This window comes from Musca domestica, unplaced genomic scaffold, assembly GCF_030504385.1.
Source record: "Musca domestica strain aabys unplaced genomic scaffold, Musca_domestica.polishedcontigs.V.1.1 2, whole genome shotgun sequence".
Classification (NCBI taxonomy): domain Eukaryota; kingdom Metazoa; phylum Arthropoda; class Insecta; order Diptera; family Muscidae; genus Musca; species Musca domestica.
Genome location: NW_026712249.1, coordinates 22,908,204 through 22,926,747, shown reverse-complemented (window position 1 = coordinate 22,926,747; position 18,544 = coordinate 22,908,204). Strand labels below are relative to the sequence as shown.

Below are 18,544 nucleotides of genomic sequence, written 5' to 3'. Positions count from 1 at the left end.
CAATGGCGTTGCCAAAGTTTATAGTCATTCAATATGTGTGTATGTGTGTGGGTGGGTGGGTGTGTGTGTGAGGGAATCCTTATTTATGAATGTGTGGCACGTAACCGTCAAACTTTTGAAATAACATATCATGCGGTATATTAGGTTAGGAAAAGGTGAAAAGTGTGCGCTTGAAGAATATCTCAATCTTGGTTGGTTTTCTTTTTCAAAATGAAATATCCTATTTCGAAAACAATAGTATGCCGTTGGATTCGAATAATGCGCAGTTGTTCCGCCTTGTTTTCTTTTTGAAAAGTAATCATCATTTCTGCTGGAAATTCATTACAAGTCATTTGCATATGAATGTACACATGTGTACATGGGGTATTTAAACATACGTTATTACATTTCGTAAAGTTCTTCTTTCTACGAAAACAGTCGGAGATTACTTAAAGTTGTGAAATAAACTAATTTAGCTTCAATGGGGTTGAATTTGTTTAATTATTTACTCAAGTGAAATAATAATGGCGTTAAAGTGGTAAAGCATTGTGGAATGATCATTGCTTATTCTTAAAAAAAATCCGAAGGTAAATGGCTATGAGGGTAAACGCCAAATTTTTTCATATTCAAAACAAAACAAAAAAATTTTTTTTCGCGATAATTACACTGTGCGACAAAATTTCGCTTTTTAAAGAATTCCAAGCAAAATCCTGCAGATTATGTTTGTACAAAGTGTCTTCAGCAAAATTACTGGCGACAATTCGAACGAAATTTTTGTTTTTAAATATCGAGAGCTTAAAAAATTTTGTAAATATCCAGGCATTAAAAAAATCTTAACAGGCCCCGACCTTAGATAATTTTTTTTAAAAACCGATGGCTTAAAAAACTATTTAAAAAATTCACGTCATTAAAAAAATCTTTAAAAATTTAATGCCTTTAAAAAAATCTTTGAAAAATCCACGCCTTAAAAAATGTCTTTAAAATCCAAACCTAACAAAATTATTTGAAAAATGCAAGCCTTAAAAATATTTTAAAAATGAAGACCTAAGGAAATTTTTTTAAAAATCATTAAATAATTTACGAAAATTCAAGGCCTTAAAAATTTTTTTAAACAATCCACTCCTTTAACAAAATTCTTTACAATCGAGGATCTTTAAAATTCTTTAAAAATCCAGACAATTTAAAGTTCTTTTAAAAATTCTGGACTTAAAAAAAATCTTTAAAAAATCCACGCCTTCAAGAAATTTATTTGAAAAATCTACGTCTTAAAGCGGTATCGTGACAAGTCAAAATATTCAACAAAATTATTTGCCATAAAATTCTGCTATAGGACCCAAAGTAATAAGTCTTAACGCCAGGAATACATATATATTAAAAACATTGTTTGGGGTTAAGCCGTACCCTAAATGTTTCGATCTTTACCATCTTTATATCAGATCTTGTGTTGATCTTAATATTGAGATGTGTCAAGTCTAAACGGAATCGGATGTTAATATAGCGTTTTATGAGCTTCTTGGATATTCAAAATGTTGACCCTTTGTGGGGGAGGTACCAGAAGGAGTGGACCAATATATCCCATCTTTACAGTATATCTTGTGTTAGTACAAATAATGGGATGTGTAAAATATGCAAAACTTTGACCTTTTGTGTGGGAGGTACTATATGATCTCTACCATCTACAGGGTTGCTCATATTCCTCGGACCTTTGGGTCCTTTGGGCCCATTCCAATCGACGAGGCTTGTCCGCAGGCAACATTCTTTGCGTCAATTGAATTTTGTACGGGAACAAATGCAAATGCAAATCAATGCGAATAATCCGTTGTAAAGTGGACCGAGCCATGCCCAAATGCTGAGAACGGCGTTTTTGGGATGTTCTTGGGGACCTCTCAACACTGGCTCGTACGGCAGCGATATTCTCGGCCGATCGCCTTGGTCTACTTTTATATGGCCTCTTCGGATTAGAAAGAGCCTTACCAGTCGAAAATTTTTCGTATAAACGTTTAATGGTGTTCTTAGAAGGCGCACTTCTCACGTTTTTTAATGTTTTAAAAGCACGTTGAGTTTTCACAATTGACTTCTTCTGTTGAATGTAAATTTCAACTATTTCAGAGGGCTCGCGTGGCGTGTATTGGTTCATGGTAAAAATCTGCTTGGACTGACGCTTCAAACGCGGTATGTCATTAAGCGATGTGACATCTCTGTCAAAAGTTATGGCGTTGCCAGATGGGTCCGTCGAATATGGGCAACCCTGTACCTTTATCAAATTTTGTCTTGAACGGCTAAAATTTTTATATAGCTAATATATATCCTTAATCCGATTTCAAGTTTATTGCGCAAATAATGGCGTACGTTTCCATTTTGTGGAGCTCGGTTCAGATATAATATTTTTTTGATATAATCCTTGTCGAAGTGATTTCATGCACTCTACAGCAACGTTATTTGGTATTTAAGGTTAAAATGTCTCCGTCAAATCTAGTGAAAATCGATTCAGAATTGGATATACCTTCCATATATTGGTTCCGTCTGAAACCAAACTATAACTGCTCTAAGGCCAAATGTTGATAGGTGGTATGATCTACTTTAAATGTGGGGTATCATATTGTCGGCCCCGCCCGACTTTTGACTTTTCCTTACTGGGTATTTGTAAAACTTCGCTCCATTTTATTAAGTGAAAATATTTTCTTGGATTTATCGCTCACGGTTCCATTTCCATTTTTTCGTATATTTCCTGAGAACAAATGAACAACGCAAAATATTACAAACACATCCAGTTGCAGTTTCATCTGTTCTTGTAACATTTAATAAAGCGGAATGGTAATACAAACAGTTTTCATAGTTCTTCGAAAATAATAAATGAAGGTAAATAAGGAGGAAATGGGAACGAAATCCAATAAAATCCAGATACTACAAAATTGAAACAACGATTTCAAGAGAAATGTTCAACGAATTGTTTGATTGCAAGAAGTTAAGAGGAATTTATTTTATATGATTTATAAAAAAACGCCATCGTAAATGTTAAGCGGAAACTTTTTTACGGTGGAAGGTGGAAGGGCACCCCTATTCTCAATATTTACGTGTTAAAAAATCTAATAAAAATTGAATTAATTCTATTTTATGAAAGGAAAAAATTGATTGAGAGGAGGACAATTGAAAAAGTATTTGGAATTGTTTTATTGTTTCGTGGGAAAAGAAGTTAAATTTGTCATTGCCGGAAATTCTAACTTCAACGACTCAAGAGAGTATTGCAACCTCTTCACTTCACTTCATCAAATCATTTTCACATTCATGCTGTCATAACAACAAAAATCATATCTTTGCCAATTCTTTCCATTTAACAGTTCATTGAACTAAATTGGAACATCACATTTCTCTGTAAATGTCCTGAACCGTTTTTTTTTTTGTGCGTCATAAATCCGATCCTTTGTAAGGTAATATCATGGTTGTCCCCCCCAATAAATTTTGTTCACAGAGCTATTGACTTGAGATATTTTTTTTTCTTCTTTTTACAATGACCCTTGAATATTTTTGCGAAAACACTAGAGCAATTGATTTCGTTTCATGTTCAATTGAACCATTACCATGAAATGGTGTAAACAACATTCACATGAATAAAGAAAAAAAAATAAGTAAAAAAGCAGCTAAGTTCGGCCGGGATGAACTTTTAATACCCTCTACCATTTAGAACGAATTTGGCAATTCTCAAAAACAATAAAATCCGTTAAAAATGCCGATAAAATCTTAAAAATACCGAACGTAGCTGTTACCATAGGGTCTATATATCGGGAGGTACCGTTATATGGGGGCTATACGTAGACGTGGACCCTCACAGACAATTTTCTGTCATAGGCCACGAACTTCAAACACTGAAGTTCATATCCACTATGAACTTTAAATACCAAATTCGATACAATTCCGGTGAATAATGTCGCAAAAAACATCAAAATACCGAATATCGGGAGATACCGTTATGTAGGGGCTATACGAAGATGTGGGCCTTCGCAGACAATTTTCTGTCGTAGGCTGTAGCATTCATTTCAAACTTCAAATACCAAATTTGAAAGAATTTCTTTGAATATTGTCGCTAAAATCAACAAAGAACCGCATATCCGGAGGTACCGTTATATGGGGGCTATACGAAGACGTTTACCTGCACAGTGGGCCTGCACAGACAATTTTCTGTCATAGGCTGTAGTATTCATCTCAAACTTCAAATACCAAATTTGAAAGAATTTCGTTGAATATTGTCGCTAAAATCAAAAAAAATCCTAATATCAGGAGGTACCCTTATATGGGGGCTATACGAAGACGTGGACCTTCACAGACAATTTTCTGTCTTAGGATGTAACATCCATTTCGAACTTAAAATACCAAATTTTAAACAATGCCTTTGAATATTGTCGCTAAAATCAACAAAGAACCGCATATCCGGAGGTACCGTTATATGGGGGCTATACGAAGACATGGGCCTGCACAGACAATTTTCTGTCATAGGCTGTAGTATTCATCTCAAACTTCAAATACCAAATTTGAAAAAATTCCGTTGAATATTGTCTCTAAAATCAACAAAAATCCGAATATCCGGAGGTACCGTTACATGGGGGTTATACGAAGACGTGGACCTTCACATACAATTTTCTGTCATAGGCTGTAGCATCCATTTCGAACTTTAAATACCAAATTTGAAACAATTCCGATGAATATTGTCGCAAAAATCATTAAAATACCGAATATCGGGAGGTACCGTCATAAGGGGGCTGTACCAAAACGTGGACCTATATGACCCATTTTCAATACGAAAAGTCCTGCAGACATAATATACATATGAGTAAAATTTTATCAATCTTCTTCAGTTCGTGCGGAAGCTAGAGTGATTTCCACAGACGTACAGACGGATAGACGCACGGACATCGCTAAATCGACATAGAATTTTATGCTGATCTAGAATATACTTTGTGGGGTCTAAAATATATATTTCGAGGTGTTACAAACGTAATGACAAACTTAATATACCCTCCATACTATGGTGGGGGGTATAAAAATGGAGAAAAGGAGAAAAACACACACACAATCAATAAGTGACCGTAACATAGAAACCAACTGCAATGGAATTGTGTGTTGTGACCCCCTACCTCTTCTCTGAAAAAGCGAACATAACAAAAGTTAATATTGTAAATATTTTCACTCAACGAAAGCTTTAATGCCATGAAACGACATAAAGGACCCAATATCATCGTATTTTATGACTTGTGCATTCATGTTTATTCCAGAATACCAATGTATTCAAACAAATAATATTAAGTTGTATTTTTCATTATTTTCAATTGAATGTCATAGGTTGCAAATAAAATATTGCACCCACTCATGGTTAAGGCTAATAAAGTGATAAAAAAAATGTGGGATTTTGGTCTTGGAATTCTAAGTACAATAAATTTTGTTATACGGCAAAAATACTAAAAAAACAATACTCAATTTATAGGACAGACATCAGCCAATGTTCGATTTTTTAAATATATTTTGACTTCTCTTAGGAATATTAAAAATTTTGACCCTCTATAGAGAAGGTTCCGAAGGAATGCGCCAATATTGTCCATTTCGTAAGGGATCTAAATAAATGTGATATAAATATTGTGACGTGCCAGGTTTAGACTATATCGACTACTTCCTTCATCCTTCTATGAAATATGTGATAATTGGTGTGGGCAAAATTGCACGAAAATCAAACACTTACAGGGTGATATAAAAAACTGCATCAGAGTCAAACGCCTTAATTTTTACATTTGTTTTTTTAAATTTATTTAATGAATTGAAACCGTCATACTCTGCCCGAATGTTGCTCTGCGGTATTTTGACTCATACCCGGCGAAACGCTTGTTTGAGGTGATCGACACGTTGGTAAATTTTAGTGCCAACCTTGCTTTCCTAAATACTGCAGACTAATAGTCCAACGGATTAGTATCCAAAGATTTTGGTGGTCATTGTGCGCTGGAAATGAGGCGAGGAAGCTTATTTTGTAAGTATTCTTGGGTGGCGCGTGCTGAGTGCGATGGTGCTGAGTCCTGTTGGAATGTCCAAGGTCTGCGCTCAAAATGTTTGCGTGCCCAAGGCTTTAATACACCCTCCAGAATATTTTCGCGATAATATTTGGCCTTTATTCTGATGCCACGGTCGATTAATATGAGCGGAGAGCGATCATCGGCTGTTATGGCGGCCCATACCATCACCATGGCCGGCGCTTGAGTTCTGTTGGCCAACCGAAGGTGCACATTTTGTTTACAAACTGCTGGACAACGAATGTTTTATCAGTTCACTACTTTCGGCCAAGCGAAGCAACTCTTTAGCTCTTTTGAGTCTATTTTCTTCCTGTTGCGGTGTAAGTTCTTGCACTTTTTGGAGTTTTAATGGCTTAACCCCAATCTCATTTTTTAATATTTGCGAATGGAATATTGCGGCTACTGCGACGCGTGTTTCGATCAACTCGCTTCTTTACTTTTCGAACCATTTCTGCTGATGTGGCTGATTTCTTCCGTCCATTTCCTTGACGTCGGACTACGCTACCAGTATCACGGTAACGAGCGATGGTATGAGACACAAAAGATTCATTCACATTTAAATGCTGGAGTGCTCTAACAGCCACTTGTGGTTTTCCAGCCAAATATAAAGAAATCACACTATCGCGCTTGAATTCCGTCACGAATAACTTTTTTTTCAGGAAAATTCTCACCAAAATGCTTCCGAACGCTGGTAAACAATATTATGAGCTGTAACTGGGATAATTTTAACAGCTTTTGGACCAGTGACTTAGAAATGACAGCAGTCTTAAGTTGGTTGCAGTTTTTTCATCTCACCCTGTATGTGTGAAATTTGAAGAGAGTTATATGCTTATTTCCCTTTCTTTGAGCGTTTTGTTTTTCAAAATCTTGAACCCTGTGTGGAGGAGGTTCGAGAATATCAAATCTTCTGTTGATGAAAATATTGAGATGTACCAACTCTGAATGGAATCGAATGTTTATTATGTGTTTTATGAGCTTCATGGATTTTCAAAATTTTGATCCGTTTTGGGGGAGGTATCAGAAGGAGTGGGCCGCTATATACCATTTTCACACCAGACCCTGTATTAATGAAAATATTGTGATGTGTGTAATTTGAAGAGAATCGGATGTTTACTTCGGATTTTATGATCGTTTTGGTTTTTAAAATTTTACTCTTCGTGGTGGAGGTACCAGAAGGAATGGTCTAATCTCAACCATTTTATTTTATGGACCGATATTGTCCATATTCGCACCTGACTTAGCATTGATATAAATATTAGGATTAGCAAAGTTGGAGAAAAATAGGATTACCATTTCTCTTTGTGTGCAGTAAATTATTTTCTTTGAATATGGGAGAGGTGCCAGAAGGAGGGGACCAATACTGCTCATATCCTAACTCGATCTAAGTTTGACTATAATATTACGATGTACCAAGTTTGGATGAAATCGGATACTCCCTTCGAGAGTTAGACAGACGGACATCGCTAGATAGACTTAGACAGACGGACATCGCTAGACAGACTCCAAATTTCCTGAAACGGTCCAAATGTCCTGTAGGGTCGAAAACCGTTATTTCGATGAGGCACGTTTTGGCCGCGTCAAATGATATATCTCCAGCCATATGGCTGAGCGTACAATTATAGTACACATTTCCGAAACTTCTTCCAAAATTGTACAAAAGATGATCCATTTCAGTTCTTTCCGTGCAGTTGTAGTACACATTTCCAAAACCACAGATTTATCACAAATCTACCACCAAAAGAGACCCTTACACAAATTTTCACAATGGCAAAATTAGGTGCCATTTTGTAAAGTTCGCACACTTGGTACTTATTTCCGAAACCCCCTTCAAATATCAGACGTCCTTTCCAACCTTGATTCTCATACCGAATTTCAAGTTTTTAACTCTATCTGACCACCAAATGGTAGCATTTCGGTTCGAATTTTGAAAAATTATTTCCTAGATCTCAACTCGATCTGTGACTCTTATTCCAAACTTCAGAATTGTAGCTTATTCCGTTTGTCCAATACAATGTACTAAATTGTTAGTACAATTCGATTCCTTTAAATACAGTAGACATAAGTATAAATTTCCATAACAACCTAGAGCATACATGATATATACAGACAGACGAACATCTCTAAATCGACTCCAAGTGTCCTGAAAGGGATTTGGTCCAAAGAGGCCTAGGGTCTAAACCCGTTTTTTTAATGAGGCACGTTTTGGTCGTATCAAATGATATATACCCTCTTTAGTCATTTGGCTGAGGGTATAAAAATAAACTTTTTTTGAGAGAAGAAAACTTTTACACCAGAAACCTCATCAAAATTTGAACCGATATAGTTCATTTTCAATTTCAAATATTTGAGGAGTTTCATAAATGCATATTCCAATTTTAATTTATTTTTATTAAATTTTGTAACCTCTGTTTCATTTCAAGAGACGTTCGGAAAATTACTCTATACAAAAATCTTGATATTTTCAATTATCACACAAACTGCCATTCTCTAAGGACTAATTATTTCATGTTCATGTTAATTTCGGAACATTATTGTTCTGAGCAACAATTGTGCTTGAACACGTCCACAAAACAAACACAAATGTAACCTTGAAATCAACCGACTGTCCCAAATGATTGAAAACGACAAGCGTTTCAATCACTTTGCACAAACACACGCACACACACACACACAAGCACACACAACGACAAGTAGCATTTTCCGAACGGTTTTAATTCTGGGCGAAAATGATTTGCGTGTTGCACGAAATCCCAGCTGAGACAAATGTAGGTACATTTGTATGTGTATTGGACACTAACACAACAACATCTGTAGTATGTGTGTAGCAGATACAATGTTGTATGTTTATTGTCGACTCTTTGATGTGCTTCATTAACTGCCATCAATGTACCAGTCTGTCATTGTGTGAGTTCTCAATACTTGTCAATAATTAATTAAAACACACATTCAGTAAATTAACCTGGGAGAATGTCGTCACCAGTTGAACTAAATATTTATACACAATGTTTGTTAAAGACACATCAATCAATCAAATAATAGTTAAGGTTTTTTAAAAAGTTTAAAGCAATTTTAGAGCTGAAAATGTCAAAGTGTGTGCGTGTAATAAATAATTAACTCTTACAGATAGATTTTTAAGTACTAATTTAAGAATCAACCCTGTATTTATTTTTAATGTAGAATATTTTATCCACATAATTATTTGTTGTAAGTACGTCAGTAGATTGAAGTAATTTTGAAACTATTCTCTTTCAGGATTTCCTTCCGCGTTTACATGGCATTGGTTTGTGTGTTGTTAATCTAATGGATGATATGCACGAATATGTCCGAGGACTCTTCTTCCTAATGTAAGTATTTAAGTACAAAAAAAAAAAAAAAAAAAAACAACATTATATTAAAAGAGAAATAATTCCAGCCCAGTTCTATTAGAATTACAAATACTCTCTCACAAAAAAATAAATTTTTTAAGAGTTTTGATGAATTATGTAGATGAGGTCTTCTATTTTTATACCCTCGGAGGATAAATTAACCTTGTCATTCCGTTTGTAACATCCCTAAATATTAATCGTAGATCCCATAATCATAATCAGCATAAAATTCTGAAATTCATAATTAGCATAAAATTCTAAGCCGATTTAACGATGTCCGTGTCTGTCTGTCTGTTGAAATCATGATACAACCCACATTATATGACGTAGACCTTTAAAATTTGGCTGAACAATTTTTATTGTGTCTAGGATGATTGGTATTGAAAATGAGGTATATCGCTCCACGTTTTGGTATATATATAATGGCATCTCCCGATATTCGGCATCTTTATGATTTTCGTCACATTTTTTCCACGAATTTGTCTAAAAATTGGTATAGGCGGAACATTGCACGTATTCACCTTTCGTATAGCCACCATATAATGATACCTTCGATATTCGGAATTTTGATGATTTTTGCCACATTTTTCCACGAATTTGTCTAAAAATAGGTATTTGGGGGTCAAAATGACTTCTAGCTCTTATGGCGAAACATTGTATGTGTAGGTCCACGTTTTGTGCCATATTAAACATGATTTCAAGTGCTCAAAATATATTTTTGTGAATTTTATCACCCATTATATCAACACTTTAAATTAAATTAAATAAGTTTATGCCATGTTTACGTTAGACCTTTTTGTAGAGTTAACCTACTTTGAGAGGATTTATTTGAAGTAAAAGTAATGGATATGACAATTTAAATCCAAATCCAGTGGGTTAACCCATATAAACGTACTTTTAGATTTGTTCAAACGGCCAATGAAACCGTTACACGCTGCTCGAATGTTGCTCTGCGGTATTTTGGCCCATTCCCGACGAAGCGCTTGCTTGATCGACACTTTGGTATTTTTAGTGCCAACCTTGCTTTCCAAAATACCTTGGACACAATAGTCCAATAGATTGGTATCCGGAGATTTTGGTGGCCATTGTGCGCTGGAAATGAAGCGAGGAACCTAATTTTTTAACCATTCTTGAGTGGCGCGTGCTGAGTCCTGTTGGAATGTCCAAGATCTGCGGCCAAAATGTTGGCTTTAATACACCCTTCAGAATATTTTCGCACTAATATTCGGCATTTATTCTGAGGCGACGGTCGATTAATACGAGCGGAGAGCGACCATCGGCTGTTATGGCGGCCCACACTATCACCAAGGCCGGCGCTTGAGTTCTGGTGGCCAACCGAAGGTGCACATTTTCAGCTAACCTCTTTGGCAAGTAAACACGACCACGATCATTTTGTTTGTTTACAAACTGCTGGACAACGAATGTTTTCTCATCGAAGCGGAGAAAAACAAATTCGGCAGTTCACCACTTTCGGTCAAGCGAAGCAACTCTTTAGCTCTTTTGAGTATATTTTCTTTCTGTTGCGGTGTAAGTTCTTGCACTTTTTGGAATTTCAAAGGTTTTACCCCGAGCTCATTTTTCAATACTTGCCGAATGGAATATTGCGATATGTTCAGCTCTCGAGCCATTTTTCGGCTACTGCGTCGTGAGTTTCGATCAAGTCGCTTCTTTACTTTTCGAACCATTTCTGCGGATGTTGCTGTTTTCTTCCATCCACTTCCTTGTCGTCGGGCTTCGCTATAACGAGCGATGTTACGAGACAGAAAGATTCATTCACATTTAAATGCTGGAGTGCTCTAACGATAGCCACTTGTGGTTTTCCAGCCAAATATAAAGAAATCACACTATCATGACAGTGGTCTGAAGCAGGTTGTAGTTTATTCATCTCACCCTTAAGATAGGATAGGTCGGAGTACTCCTTCTGGTACCTCCTCCACAAGGGATCAAAATTTTGAATATTTATATCTCTTATGACACACGAAGTAACCATCCAATACATTTCAAATTTCCCAAATCTCAATATTTTTCTAAAACAAGATGTGGTGTTAAAGTGCGATGTATCGGCTCACTCCTTCTGATACGTCCCCCACAAAGGGTCAACATTTGGAACATTTATTACTGCTATCAGATGTGAAATACAAGTCCGATGTGTCGAACATTTTCAATATTTCCACTAACATAATATTTGGTACAAAGAACCGATATAACTGACCACTACTTCTGGTTCCACCCGCAAAAAGGGGTCAAAATTTTGAATAATAATAATTCTCATAGAATGCGAAATAAGAAGCCTATTCTCTTTAAATTTCATTTACGCCAATATTTTTACTAACGCAAAAACTGGTGTGAAGATGACAGGTATCAGTCCACCACTACTGGTACCTCCGTACATGGTCCTAATTTTAGATAAGAGAAGATGAAACCTATAGTGAATACCAAATTCAAACTTTAAAATAATTGTCTGAGAGCATGGTATTCAACAAGAAGATCAAACACGAAGTTTCAAACAACTTCGTTGGGAAATGTGTGGCCACAACATCACTAAAATACCGAATATCGTAGGGTACCGATATGTTGCGGTTAAATGAAGGTTGACATCTTTTTAAAACTTCAAATACAAAATTTCAACCATTTTTATTGAATATTCGAGGTACCTTTCTATGGAGGGCTATACGAAAACATGGACTAGTGCACCACAAAATTCGTGCATATGGCAAAAATGTTAGCCATCTAGACCGATCCTTTCAAAACAAGTATAAATTGTCTTAGAATTATACGATCATCCTCAATAAAACGCTATTAAAAATAAGATTGACATTGCAATTATATTACCTCAATTTACTATGAGATAATATTCATATTTAACACCGTACTTAATATGACAATTTTAACATAATTTTTTCAATTATTATTCTCTCCTCCCCCACTTCCTGCAGGTATTGTGCACCCACCGTACTATTATCATATCTCTATATAAGGACCTCGCAAGAGTTGCGGCCACCTGACGAACCATTAGCTGTAATGTTGTACGAGCAGCGGGCGGAGATACGGATGAGGCAACGGTAAGTTGTATTTTTCTCTCTCTCACACTCACCCACACACACATCCTAGCATATAACAAATTTAACAACAATAAAGGACGACAATCCATTCAAATAAAGTAGCTGTGAAAAAATTTTAAACAATAGGAATGGAGATTAATAAAGTTAAAGCGATTGTCGTCATAAAAAGGACAACGAAATCGTTCGTAAATTGAAAAAAGGACAATGGCGGAAGATGACAGAAATATGTTGTTTACATGACAGAAGTAGGAGAAAAAAGTTTATGCCGGGCAAATGTAAATACCTACAGAGTTTTCGTTCTTTGACAAAACGAATGAATCTTTTGTTTGGTTTCGTAGCTCGACAGTGAAGAAGAGGCAAAACAAAAAAAAAAAGAATGACAAACCTCTCGATGCCAAAGAGAAAGCAGAATGGTATTGCATGGCATTGTCTTTTGGTAGCCATAAGAACAATAGCGCCAGGGGAAGTAAAAAAATCCTGGTTGTTATGACAGTGTCGCTTAAAGTAAAGAAGGAAATGAAATGCAAAATAAAGAAAGAAATTTCTCAGGTATAATCTCACTTTGAGAAGCTGTCCTCCTCCTCCTTCACATCACCTTAACCTTGAATAGGTTGGGCTTCATTTCACGTTTTTCGTGGCGAGACGTCTTTAAATGGAATATTTATGTTTTGTTTTATTTTCATATTTTTTTTTTGTTTCCATCATCTCCCCTCTTTGGTGGACGTTTGTTAACACAAGGACAAAGAAGTCCTCTTAGGGAGCTCCATATTAAATTTATCACTTTGATTGATGTAGCATTTCCCCACGTGCTAAGTGTGTGCTGACTCGAGGTGGCCCTTCGTTTTATTGACACATGTCAACGGAAAATCCTTAGCAAATACCAAAAAAAAAAAACAAGTAAAAAAGCAGTAAGTTCGGCCGGGCCGAACTTTAAATCCCGTCCACCATTTGGGACGAATTAGGAAATTTTCAAAAAATTAATATCTATTAAAAATTCCCATTAAATTAAAAATACAGAATATCGGAAGGTGCCGATATATGGGGAATATACGATATTGTGGACCTATATAGACAAAAAATGTGGCTGAAATGTGGAGGGGCGTTGCCATTATATGGGGGCTATACGATGTTGTGGACCTATGTAGACAAGTCTCTTTCAAGGGATAAAGTACTAACAAGGAACTCCTTGTGTGAAATTTCAGACAATTCCTTTGGAAAATGTGGCTGAAGTTATTAAAATACCAAATAAGGGGGGGTGGGTACCATTATATGGGGGCTATATGATGTTGTGGACTTATATTGACAATTCTCCTTCAAGGGATTAACTACTCACAAGGGACTCCGTGTGTGGAATTTCAGACAATTCCATTGGGGGGTACCATTATATGGGGGCTATACGATATCGTGGACCGATATAGCACATCTTCGAACTTGACCTGCCTGCAGACAAAAGAGAGATCCGTGCAAAATTTATTTATTTATGCAATTTAAGCTTCCTATCTTAATTCGTTTTGACTGTAGCGTGATTTCAACAGACGGACGGACTGACGGATAGGGCTAAATCGTCTTAGAATTTTACTCTGATCGAGAATATACAGGGTTGCCCATATTCGACGGACCCATCTGGCAACGCCATAACTTTTGACAGAGATGTCACATCGCTTAATGACATACCTCGTTTGAAGCGTCAGTCCAAGCAGATTTTTACCATGAACCAATACACGCCACGCGAGCGCTCTGAAATAGTTGAAATAAAAATAAAAGCCAGTGTTGAGAGGTCCCCAAGAACATCCCAAAAACGCCTTTCTCAGCAGTTGGGCATGGCTCGGTCAACTTTACAACGGATTATTCGCATTGATTTGCATTTGTTCCCGTACAAAATTCAATTGACGCAAAGAATGTTGCCTGCGGACAAGCCTTGTCGATTGGAATGGGCCCAAAGAGTCATCGAAAAAAACATGGGTCCGTCGAATATGGGCAACCCTGTATATACGTTGTTGGGTCTAAAATGATTATTTCGATAAATTACAAACGGAATGGCGAACTTAATATACCCTCCATACTATGTATGGTGGAGGGTATAAAAAAACCAGAGAAGGAGGGAGGGAGAGAGGTTTATTGTATCATAGCAAGATGCTGATGTGATGATGCCAAAAAAACGAAGAAAAACATGAAAACATTTATCAGACTTAGTTAGGTTTTGAAACAAAAAAAAAAATGGAACACATTCTGACCCTCCCTGCTCGTATCATTTGACATAAGTTCCCGGTCATTGTGGCAAGGACAATAATAAGTTTGACAAAAAAAGTTATCAAGTGAAATATGTAATTGCTTTTAATATTTTATCATCCGATTCACGTGTTCTAGAAGTTGTCAAAAAAAAAAAAACTATGTTTTTTTTTCAGCATTTCCATAACTCATAACGACCAACTTTTTAAGTCGTTGTACTTAATTTTCATATTTAATTTACAGCATTTGATACAAAACATGTTTGAGTTAATAAATCATAATTAATGAAAATTGATATTAGAAATTTCCCAAATTCCAGCAATAGTGAATTTTTGGTGGAGAGCCTTATTTAGGCAAAAAAAAAAATGCTCCTATTTTTTTTTATTTTTTTTTAAGTTCAACTTCAAAAATAAATTATTTTAAAATAAAAAAGTAAGCAAAAGCCATAGTTGTGCGGGGCCGACAATGTAATACCCAACACAATAATAGTTGGAAATCCCCTTCAGATCCAAACCCATTTTGTTCGATTTTGCTTTTGAAATAATGCCATACAGTTTTGGAAAAATGTTATTTTTGATTTTTGACCGATTTAATTTGACCTCTATCGCTCTGATAGGCATTCCAAGTAATTTCATACAAAGGTAGTGGTTAAATTTACCCTCCAAATTTTATCAGATAGCCAACAAAATACTACGACAAATAAAAATATCACAAATACACCCACACCAATATTGATCAATTTGTATCTGACCTAAGACTGATATAAATATTACAACGTGTGAGATTTGGACCATATCGACTCTCTCCTATACAAAGTTTTCCTATTTGCAAATTTTTGGAAAATGTGGAAATATGCGCAAGGTAACAGATATAGTGGACCGAAGTATTCCATTTTCATACTTTATCTAATACAAGTAAGCAAAGGCTATAGTCGTGCGGGCCGACCATGTGATACCCTACAACACCACAATATGTTCGAAGCCCCCTTATTTACAAATCCATTTTAGAAGATTTCGCTTTTGAAATTATGTCACGGAGCACTGCCCAGATTTTACCCTTAGCATTTTGACCAGGGAGATTTTCCCAATATTTATGCACTCCGTAGTGCTGTAGGTTTTTATGGTCCATTTTACGGCTAAATATAATCCAATGGTCACCCAAAATGCCAGAATTCTTCCCTGTGCTTAACCATCTTCTCAGGCGTGTCTATTGGCTTCAATTGTGTGATCAGGAATTTTTTTCTGTTCTTGGTTTATTTGAACCCCTAAATATTTTGCGACCATCTCCAAAAGAAGAGGCTCTTCTGTGTCTCCAAATTTAGACTCATCTATATGATTTGCTTGTCTACGATATTTGGTTATATTCGTCAACGAAATCAGCATAAAAAGCCAGAAGTTCGCCTATTGTGTATTTCGGATATCATACAAAAGTAGTGGTCCATTCTGCCCACTGTCTTATATTCTAACTTCATGCGGGATTTCGTGTTCTTTGGTTTCTATTTGTGACCTTTATAACGGCTGCAAAACCCGGAACATTTTGAGTTGCTGGTCCATTTCAACCCCTAAATATATTGCGGGCATCTTTGAAAACAATAGGCCTAGCCCTTCTGAGCCTAACCCTACCCTTTTCGTGAGGATCGGACGATAATTGAAATCTGTATATAATGATCCTAACCTGTGTTGTAAGGTGAAAAAATATCACAAAATATACCCTTCAATATTTTAAGTCAAAATTAAAAAATCGCATGCGATAAAATTTATGAAAAAATATAAAAATGTCACAAAATACTACAAAATCTATATTAACATCATTATTGGCATATTTTTCTACGATTTTTTTAGATTTTATACTTTTATGTCAAGAGGGCATTCTGAAATGACAAAATTTGTCAAAATCGGTCCAGCCATTTTTGAGATATAAGCGTTCTAGCTAACATCCCCTTCCTCTTATATATGTATTTTATATATATCGCTATATATATCCGATATATTTACCATCGGCATCTACGTAACGGTCAGGGATTAAAAATATTCGCGGTTTAATGGAGAATTTGACTTTTATTTAACACAAATGTTATGGTCTATTTCACCAACTAAATATTACCCGATGACCATCAAAATTGGAAGGCTTCTGCCCAGCCTGAAGCTCTAGCCCCATGCTAACTTTCGCTTTGATTGGTCTATAATTGCGACCTGTAGAGCAACTGCAAAATCAGGAAATTTTTCAGGTTTTGGTCCATTTCAACCCCTAAATATTATGCAAAAGAAATAGTGTTCTATTCTGACCTTATCCCCACCTTCATTCTAAATTTCGTAAGGATCGGGCCATAATTGCGACCTGTAGAGTGATTACAAATTAACATGGACAGACGGACGGACGGACATACATAGCTAGATCGACTCAGCTCGGCGAGCTAGGAAGATCCATATATACTTTCCTATATGGGAAACCAATATTTCGAGGTGTTACATAATTTTTGTAAAGTTGTAAAGAATAGCTGACGCGTTTCGCAAGTTATGACAGAAAAAAGACTTTAAATTTGTAGCCCTTTGTGGGTAAGTTGTCAGAAGGGGTTCTCAGTTATATATCACCTTCACAACAGATCATTTAAAAGCAAAAATGTTTGTATGCGTGAAATTAGAAGAGATTTGAATTTTAATTTCGTTTGGTTTTTCAAACTCTTGAACCCTATGTGAAGGAGGTACCAGAAGAAATAGTCCGATCTCTACTATCTTCACTACAGATCTTGTTTTGATGGAAATATTGAGATGTGTCAATTCTGAATGGAATCGAATGTTAATTTTGTGTTTTACGAGCTTCATGGGTATTCAAAATATTGACTCTTTGTGGGGGAGGTACCAGAAGGAGTGGACCAATACATTCCAGCTTCACACCAGACCTTGGGTTAATACAAATATTGTGATGTGTGAAATTTGAAGACAATCGGATTTTTGGATCACATTTTATAAGAAATACATTTTTTCAATGTTGTGACCTTTTGTGGGGGAGGTACTTGATGGAGTGTATCGAAATTGTCCACTTTTGCTCCTGACATGACACTGATGCAAAGCAAAATCGAATAATCCTTTTTCCTTCTGTGTAGTAAAATATTTTTTGAAAATTACGACCTATGTGTAGAGACACTGATATTGTCCATCTCTGAATTCGATCTGTTTGATAATAATAGTACGATGAGCCAAGTTTGGATCAAATCAGATACTCCCATCGAGAATTATAGTACGCACAAGCCAGACAGACAGGCGGACGGACGGAGATCGCTAGATTGACTCTAAATGTCCTAAAACGGATTTGGTCCAAAGAGACCTAGGGTCCAAAACCGTTATTTCGTTGACCACGTTTTGGCCGTATCAAATGATATTTATCCTCTCTGGCTATATGACTGAGGATATAATCATCGGAAAACTGAATGTCTGAAAGCACTGCAAGGTGGCCTTCAAACAAATACTTCGACCCATATATCAGCAACGATGTTCTCTGCATGCTAGAGAATAATTTACGACAAATGCGATATACCATGGGAATACTCTAAAAATGGGAATTAGTCTCCATAACCTGGCAGAAAATTGTATCGTTAATTTTAAACATGCATATTGCACAAAAAATGAACCCATCCCTTCAATGTATTTATTATAATGAAATTTGATGTTCGTACTAGCTAAACAGTGTTGGCTTGTTTGTTCGGGATACCGTAGTATTTTGTTGTTGCAAAATGGTCAGGCTTTATCCCTTTATTATTTTTGTTTATTAGTGGAGAACGATGGTAATGTTTATCAGGGGGTAAGGCAGGGAATACCTAGGTTTCGGAAAGAGCCATCAATCCTCATCAGTTCCCTTGTTT

The 18,544-nt window shown here is 36.1% G+C and overlaps 1 protein-coding gene across 1 annotated transcript in view; it reads left to right on the top strand.

Annotated features, from left to right (window-relative positions):
- LOC101891180 (uncharacterized) overlaps window positions 1–18,544 on the top strand; it is a 177,457-nt gene that overhangs the window by 143,360 nt on the left and 15,553 nt on the right. Inside the window, exons 4-5 of the mRNA XM_059121988.1 lie at window positions 9,282–9,373; window positions 12,331–12,456. Of these exons, the coding sequence (XP_058977971.1) occupies window positions 9,282–9,373; window positions 12,331–12,456 (218 nt within the window). The remainder of the gene's footprint in view (window positions 1–9,281; window positions 9,374–12,330; window positions 12,457–18,544) is intronic.